Source organism: Triticum dicoccoides, chromosome 2B (assembly GCF_002162155.2).
Source record: "Triticum dicoccoides isolate Atlit2015 ecotype Zavitan chromosome 2B, WEW_v2.0, whole genome shotgun sequence".
Classification (NCBI taxonomy): Eukaryota; Viridiplantae; Streptophyta; class Magnoliopsida; order Poales; family Poaceae; genus Triticum; species Triticum dicoccoides.
Genome location: NC_041383.1, coordinates 763,902,110 through 763,910,565, shown reverse-complemented (window position 1 = coordinate 763,910,565; position 8,456 = coordinate 763,902,110). Strand labels below are relative to the sequence as shown.

At 48.1% G+C, this 8,456-nt stretch overlaps 1 protein-coding gene across 2 annotated transcripts; it reads right to left on the bottom strand.

Moving 5' to 3' along the window:
• Positions 1–3,181: 3,181 nt before the first annotated feature.
• LOC119368642 (transcription factor ILI1-like) lies at positions 3,182–4,435 on the bottom strand. Of its 2 annotated transcripts, XR_005176699.1 has the most exons (3): positions 4,152–4,435; positions 3,753–4,029; positions 3,182–3,606 (listed from the first exon to the last, which is right to left on the bottom strand). XR_005176699.1 is itself a non-coding variant. In XM_037633846.1 (2 exons), the coding sequence occupies exons 1-2, from the start codon at positions 4,287–4,289 to the stop codon at positions 3,877–3,879; spliced, it is 291 nt and encodes a 96-aa protein (XP_037489743.1). In that variant the 5' UTR covers positions 4,290–4,435; the 3' UTR covers positions 3,182–3,876. The 2 variants fall into 2 exon arrangements, 1 of the variants encoding a protein (XP_037489743.1); XM_037633846.1 differs by having other exon boundaries at positions 3,182–4,029.
• Between the last annotated feature and the right edge of the window lie 4,021 nt (positions 4,436–8,456).

The following is an 8,456-nucleotide window of genomic DNA, read 5'->3' as shown; positions in this document are numbered from 1 at the left end:
TTTTATTGCATCTCTAACACGGTCCCCGAAAACAGACATAGTATCCGTACGCGTTCGCGAACAGTAATACTGGAGCGGCCATCCAAACTTGTCTATCAAACAGCCGGACACGTTTCATAAGAAATTTGAACAAATCAGACAAATTTCATGCAAACGGGATGATTTTCTTTCAAACCAGGTCTCATTCATTCTATTTTTTATATATATTTCAACTAAACATCGAGCAGACAACATTTTTTTCCTAGGCTAGCTAAATCTTCGCCGGCCGTGGAGGCATACATGTTCCACGTTGTCTGTCTCCCCATTGGCGGCAAGCTCAATGGTCCTGAGCTCAGGGAAGTGAAGCTACCAGATGGGAAGACTGGACATGGGAAACGAGACGTGCCCACGTCTGTGCGCCACCACGACAATTCCTCGTCTGAGTCCGCCGTGTGGACAATGCCGGCCCATGGGACATGCGGGCCTCGTGGTCGTTTCGCCTAGGTGTGAACCGCGTAGGCGACGCAACCAACGCGGATCCGGCGATGTCCGCGATCCCCTTTTTTCGCCTATGCATCGATCTCGGGGAACGGGGTGTCAGTTTCCGCCTGCAGGACACGCGGCCGCCATCGCTCGCGACGAGTGCCACACCCGCTGCGCATGGCTTAGTACAGTTCCTGCTGCTCATCCAAGAAGCCCGGATCCTCCGTGACCATGGCCCAGACGACATGTCGTTCACCTGCTCGCCGGTGATTTATCCCTCTGGGAGCCGGTGCTCATCGAGGAGCTGAAGGTTATAGCATCGATCCTCCTGCGCCTGCCGGAATGTGAACACCGGCGATGCCGGCAACTCTTCCTCCAGGACGGCGTTGAAGTGCTCCTGCGCCTGCTACATGATGAAGCCGGCATGAACTGACATGGACAGGGGTGTCAGATCGTCGTGGGTGACCTCCTGCATCGTCTAGTCATCGTTATTGACCTCCGATAAGCCAGCCGATATCCACCGTGCACGATGGTCCTGTCAGCCGGCCGCAAGGCCGGACAACTCAGGCTTCTGCTCAGTCGAGTGGCTCTCCCACATCGCTCTAGAGCTCGCAGTCATGGCAGAGGTGATGCAGTGTGGATCATGATGTACGTGGACACGTGTAAATAACAAGGCCAGGCCAACCGATGCCCGATGTATGAATGCGGGCGCAAGAATGGGTTTCTCACCTGCCACACATGTGTAATGTCAGCAGACAGATAGACGGGCAGCCGGTCTGATGTGATAGAGAGTCATCCCATCCCATTCGGTGTGGTGACCGGGATGTGGCATGGGCATCGGTCTCGGCCAGCGCGTCGCTTCATGCCGGCTCCAGTGAACGGTTGTGTCCGCTTTGTGCCGGCAATGCAGCGCGGGGAGCGGAGGTCCGTTCGAGGGCACGTGCACCGGAGAGGTTTTGGTGGGACCAGGGTGTTAGACGCGTACAAGGTAGTGGTCTGGATGCCTGCAAAGCTCCCCCTGGTTTATGTCCGATTTTCGGGATTTTGGACACCCACATGCATCCGCAGATTGATGGACTACACCGTTGGATGGCGAAATATGTCTGGATAATTCGGCTTGAACATTTCCGGGCATTTTAAGGATCGCGTTGGAGATACCCCTACTCCATATTTAAATTTTGGGAAATGTACCGGAGATGCTCTCAGAATCAGTTCACATTGTGCTTTTGTGTTTGAGCATCCAATTCTGGGACCTCGTTTCTTCTTGCTCTAGTCTGTCCTTTAAATATTTGAAAGCCTCATTTTTTTAAGTACTTTTCATTGAGAGTCTTTTAAAAAAAAAGGAGGAAGACCCCCTGCCTCTTCATCCGGATGATGCATACAATCATTTTATTAATTACTGACACATGACCTTACAGAGTCATACCACAGTATGACTAAAGCCACCATCTAAGAAACATCTATCGCTACGCCTATCCAGTTGATGAAGGGGCGCTGATAGTCTGGGCTTAATACCAAACAGACCTTGCAGCCAAACCTAACATCTAAGACCTGACGTCCCAACCAGGACGCCTACCAGGTATGGGTACCCACTAGTCTAGCGTGCTCCTCAACCAGGACGCCTGCTGGGTATGAGGCCGCCGCAGGCACCTGCCACCAATCCATATTCAGAGCTGTACTGGTGCATCTACCTTGCCCGGTCTAGCTGCCGCCGACGCCACCACGACGTCAGACAACGTCACCCTCCTGCACGAGTCCATCTCAACTGCGCGACATCACCGAGATCTGCCGTCATCAACGGGCAAGATGAAACACCGCTCCTCCTCTTGTACCCTCCAACCAACAATTGCTCCAAAACGATGCACCCAGGAGGGAGAACGACACCGAAGACGCCGTCATCGTCCGATCCGGTAGACCCAGATCTAGGGTTTCCCCCGGAACTTCTCGATCAGGTTGTCGGTGACCTACAACGACGATGCCTCGAGAAGGGAACGACGTTCGAGACGCCACCATCTTCCACTAAAACCACAGTCAGGCGCGATTTTCACCGGAAGCCACGTCGTCCCGACCTCACGACTGGTTGTAACCGAGCGGAACCTCGCCACGAAAACGTACGTCGTCGTCGCTACTCTGGCATCTCCTCACCGGCCCCTCCACGTGCCGCCGGTCGGCGGAAGGCCTCCCTGCGGCGGATCCGATCAGGGCGTTGGATCCGCAGTCACCGCCGTCACCATCCCGACCAGAACAACCCACCCCGCCGGATGGGGCGCTGCCACCGCCGCCATCCATTCAGGGCTGCCGCTCCGCCGGCTATGGTGCTTCGGCCACCGCCGCACGGCCTGGGGTCGTCGCCCCAGCCGCCGCCTTCGGATCGCACGAGAGGAGTCGCCCCTGCCACCTCGGATGCGATCCACAGCGTCCACCCGCCCAGGTACCTTCGGCATCGGGCCCGCCGCCACCGCGGCCCACGCCGGCGGCAGCGGCGGCAGAAGGAGGTGCTAGAGGGGGCTGGCGGTGCTACGGTTTCGGGGCCCCTGGCCTCGCCCAGGGGTTGAGAGTCTTGTTTTGGACATTTAGCAAAATCTTAATTTCCTCTTTGGTAGTGGTTGTGCATCCTTTACTAAAGAAGATATAATATTTGCTAGAATTAATATGCTGGCCAGAGGCTTAGAAATAAACATCCAACTGGTTCACACCTCAGTCGCCCCAACACCATTACTAGTCTTTAAAACAATAAACTGTCATTTGCAAATAAAAGCAATAGATGACGCCGATGGCGCTACTTGGACCACACCAATCTGAGACAACTCAACTCTGATCACAAAAGGCCCGCCGAAAAGAATAGGAAAAGAAAATTTGGATCTCCCTGTCGGATCCTCTCGATCCTTTGTATTCTTCAAGTTTATTACCATTGAACAAAACTGAGTATGAGACCGAGTTGACAAAGACTCATTACAATGTTCGCCCAATGCTCAGAAAATCCCAATTTGAGCATAGTTACCCTCAAAGTAGTGCCATTCAACCCTGCCACAAGCCTTCACCATGTGGAGCTTCACGGCACAATGACGATGCTTAACAGCTCTATGTTTCCCTTCATAAAGTGCAAGCACTCAGAAACCACAATAATATCATCCGTTATCCGTCCTGGAACAAATGTCGACTGCTCAGCTGAAATGATATCTGGGCGCACCAGTTTGAGACGGTTTGCTATCACCTTTGATGCAATTTTGTATAAAACATTGCCTAGTCTTATGGGGTGAAATTGGGTCAACAGAGTTGGAATTTTTTACCTTGGGAATTGGGCTGACAACGCAGGTACTGGTTGTAACGCTCACGGGCATGCTCACATGGGCCGCCGGAGAGCTTGGTAGCCGTACGTGTGCGCCGCCGGACGGTGGGAGGGTGGGTCACATCTCACGTGAGGAGGCTCCTGATGACGGCGGCCTGCTCGGCGGTGACGGCGTTGGAGGCGAGCAGCGCCGCGAGCGTCTCGCTCAGGTCGTCCACCTCCCGGTGCAGGCTCCGGATGTAGTTGCACGTCTCCTGCAACACCATCGCCGCGGAACCCTGCAAACAGTACGAAGGTTAACTTTCAGTGACTCCGTGCATGCACACTGGGCGCGCGCGTCGCCATCACCTGCCTATTCATGGAAAAAGCAGCTGCTACTTTGGTTAGGTACTCTACTCACCCTGTGAGCGCCATTGCGAGCTTGAGACTCCGGGAGCAGCGCCTGCAGCTTGGACAGCAGCTCGGAGATCTGCTCCTCTGAGATGGACGGCGAGCTCCCGGCGCGCCGCGTGCGTGACCTCCGGCTGCTCGACGACATGCTCGATCGCTCGCTGGCTCACAGCCCGTGCTAGATAGCTTATGTACGTACCTATCGAGCTGTAGCGGAGAGTGCCACTCCCACACGCAGCTAGCAGCTTAGCAGACTAACAGTTGGGTGAGTGTAGCTGCTAGCTTGTTACTTGTTTTCGGTGCAGGTGAGTGGCAGCTGCAGCCGAGGCGAGAGCTATATATACCGGCCCGAGAAGCAGCTAGCAGAGCGAGAGGGCAGGAAGCAAGCTAGCTTAGCAGGTGGTAGGAGGAAGAGGTGGGAGCTAGTTAGAAAGACAGCGAGGGGTGTAAATGTATGACAGGGAGAGACAACGGACAGAGACGACGTGGTGAGCCATGGAGAGCGGCAGCACCACTCTACTACCAGTGGTACTGAGTGGTACTTCCTCCGTTCCTAAATATTTGTCTAACTTCCTCCGTTCTTAAATATTTGTCTTTTTAAAGATTTCAAATGAATTACCACATACTGATGTATATAAACATATTTTAAAGTGTAGATTTACTCATTTTGCTTCAGTCATTTGTTGAAATTTCTAAAATATGTATATTTAGAAATGGATTAGTATTCAGTGACAATTGCAGCCGAGGTGAGTACTATAGCAGGAGTAGACCGCTCAATTGGGCATGAGCTTGGGCCGTAGGTCTAGGACGTACGAGTTGGATCCAGTGAATGTTTGTTTATTTGTTCTGTTAGTAGTATTAGTTTAGTTCTGTGGCCTCTGGATTTGGCTTACACATGGGGGGAGTGTGGACTGTGGAGGTTTCTCTAGATCTGCATGATGCATGCTGGGCACACATGCACGGGCATCGTCCTGGATAGATTAAGAGATCATCAATGTCTCCTAGTGCATAATCATGCATAGATTAATTAAATGAACATGTATCAATGGACAAGGGTTCATTTCTGAATCCAAATAGGATTTTACCGTCTCTCTATGTCTAAGTTGACTGCGGGTTTTTTTTCTCTCAAGTCAAGACCGACATGGAAAGTGAATATTAGTTCGGGGAAAAAGTACAAAAATACAAGTTGCATTGTACTAAAAAAAGGATGTATTGTTCTAAGGAAAACGCTTGGCTTCAACCGACGAATTGCACGCGAGAGCATCATCCTCCTCGTCCGTTCGACGCGTGTCGCTGCTTGCTGCTCACTGTCCGCTATCGGTTTCTGCAGCAATGTCTCTGTTGCAAAAATAGTTTTAGCAGTACCTTTGTTGCAAAATAAATAAATTGTAACAAGATTTCTATCATTAAAAAAATCTACAGCAAGATCTCTCTTACAAAAAATTTGTAATCAGTCCTCTGTTGCAAAAAATAATTCTGCAACTTGACTTATGTTGCAAAATTTTCTGCAACATGACGCGCGTTGCAGAAATTTCTTGCAACACGACTTGTGTTGCAATGGCAGAAGGTGACGCTCGACCATTCAATACATCAAATCTGACGGCTCGCGAGGCGACAGATCTTTTAAAAAAGATCCGATGGCCGACACGTAGCAGCGCCCTTGTTCTAAACCGACCGGAACTTGAGAAAATCTAAGTCCATTTAGGATTGGCAAAACCGAAAAAATGAAACAGATGGGAACTGTTCAGCAGTGCCTTCCTTACAAATGTGTTCTTAAACAGTGTACTAACCAACAAACATAGCCTTACTTGAAAATATGCGCGTGTGCTTCTGTATTAGAGCCATGGGTGCAGGAGTTCAAAGACTGTTTGCATATCATTTGCCTACTCAACTCGTTCGTGCAGGGAACATCTAGGGACGCTGGAAGATTCGCATAGGGTTGTCCCAAGCTGTGTGTGGTGTGGGGGAGAAGGACTGAAACCTGAAGGAGGGCCAGAATATAAAAACACACTGTGTGGAGCGCAGAAATGCCAAGCGGTGGAGCCGGAGATGCCGATTGGTCACTGCACGGCGCCATGAACTGAACTCCACGTAGGCCATGCTGGTCCTGCCCAATTAACAAGCTTTTCCAACAGGCTCACGCCATGGCCATTGGCTGGCTGACCATCTGCCTCGCGAGGACGATCGAGAAAACTGGTTAGTAGTATAATCATTTGGACTGTACGGGGCAACAGTTCCCATAAAATCCACCAACTACCATCATTGGATCCGTCCTCATGATGCGCCCAATCACTGACCGGTTGTAGTAGAAGCAGTGTGGATATACTGGACCTGTATATGTTTTGCCATTTCAAATGGCATCAACCGGTTGCTACCTTTGCTGCCTGAGCATCTTCAGCTAAATTGCTTCTTCACTGGGGATCTTTGTCATCTCTGTCCTGTTTCTACCTTTGTTATGGGAGTGTTTGGTTGCTAGCAAAATAACAATGTGGGCTCTTAGGGCCAAATCCAAGCTGTTTGGTTGCCTATGCCACAGTGAGAAACCAGTCCGCGTGAAACTCAAAGCAGTCCTCAGCCTTACCTGAGAGGAACACTCATGTCAGTGTAATTTACACTGCAGGGGATGTTGCGCGTTGTGTTTTCCGGATAACAAAACAAGTTACAGAACTTGGCTCAGTACAAGCAACTCCCTCATGCAGGCTCTACCGTGCCAGGTTCGAAAACACGTGAAAAGTGGGATGGGAACCAAGCACACCCTATATTCCATGTTTCCACTTTATGTTGACCTTGTAAGTCTTAATTGTCGTGGGTGTTCTGCTTTTGCAACGTCAGGACCTTCGTTTAGTTGTGTGGGGTTTCTAGGATGCGTCCCACGATGACCAGGGACTGTAGTCTAGCTTTCAGCAATATGATTTTACGTTGTTTTCTTTTGAGTTGTTTGTATGATAATCTCTCATGGTTTCTATTACTGGAAATCGACCCTTTTTATTTGACAAAATTCAAATGAACCGTAAAACGTAACACTTGCAAAATGAACCGTGTGTTCTATCGATAAAGCAACAAAAATCTCTAATTCATTGAAGCACTCGCGGCTAGGGTGGTGCGATGATTAAAATTCACTTCTAGTAATTAAATCCTTTTAGTCTTTGTCTAGTTAAAAAATAATTGTGATTTCATTTTGGTCTTTTCGGCGAAATCAATGGTTTTCTTTTGTTTTCCATCATGGACTATTAATATATACCATTTCACATTCCGAAAATGAACAAACATTGTATTTTTAATGTGTAGCTATATATATTTTTATTTCCTTTACTGCTATGGTTCGGTTATTAAAAGGTTTGTTGCATTTAATATATGCACCACGTGCATGTACCTAAAATGTGTGAAATAATCTTTGTGCAACTAAATGTGTTTTTGATAATTTTCTGTGTTTACAACTTTATTTTGGTCATTTGCACTTTATATATACACCAGTGGCAAATTTTCAAGATGCACAACTTGTGCTTTTTTAATGTGGAGAAATTTTTGTGTGTTACTGAATATGTTCTCCATATTTTTCATGCTATTTTTCCTATTTAATTTTTTGACTCAATGAAACTTCGTGTTTCCTAATGTGCTATTGGTTGTTGTGTTACGGAATAAGTTTCTTGGTTTTTTTGTTTTCACTTTTTATTTTGTTGACTATTTTAGCTGGCTGATTTCACTTGAGCCACGAGTCAGAAAATTCTGATGTCAAGTAGAACTGGTTTCGATATTATTGGACATCTTTCCCGGATTTATGTGAGCTAGATGTCTATTTTCAGATATATTTTTGCCAATAGGCTATTTTCATTGTTGGATGACCAACGTGAGCATATCATGTAAGCTTGGTGAGAACGACTAGAACTTGCTCTCTCTTTTTCTTTATGAGAAATGAGAAATCAATTGTGATGATTGGCTCTACATCAACTGGTCCACCACATTTGGATACGCTCGCTCGGTCTTTATCTTGTAAACATTTTCTTCATCCTTTGCTATACATGTATAGTGATGGACAATCTTGAAATGATTGTAATATACATATTTTGTGATTATCGGGAGAGAGAGGGGGGTGTATACTTTGAGCAGCCATATTACTTATGACGGGTGGAAGCACCGTATACTTTCAGCACACCAAACAAGTTGAGGCACATAAAATGTAAATTTTATGTTAAGGAAACACTCGCAAAGGGAATTAGGGGAAGGACTAGGTGGTGTGATGAATACAATTCACTTGTAGTCCTTAAAACCAGGAGTTGCACTTACTACTATTGCCAGCATGGCATGCTTTATTTTG

Bases quoted from the DNA above. Each gene is read 5' to 3' on its own strand.
- LOC119368642 (XM_037633846.1), bottom strand. From the start codon at position 4,289: ATGTCGTCGAGCAGCCGGAGGTCACGCACGCGGCGCGCCGGGAGCTCG. The intron at 4,030-4,151 runs GTGAGTAGAGTA...TACTGTTTGCAG, and splicing joins CTCGCAATGGCGCTCACAGG to GGTTCCGCGGCGATGGTGTT.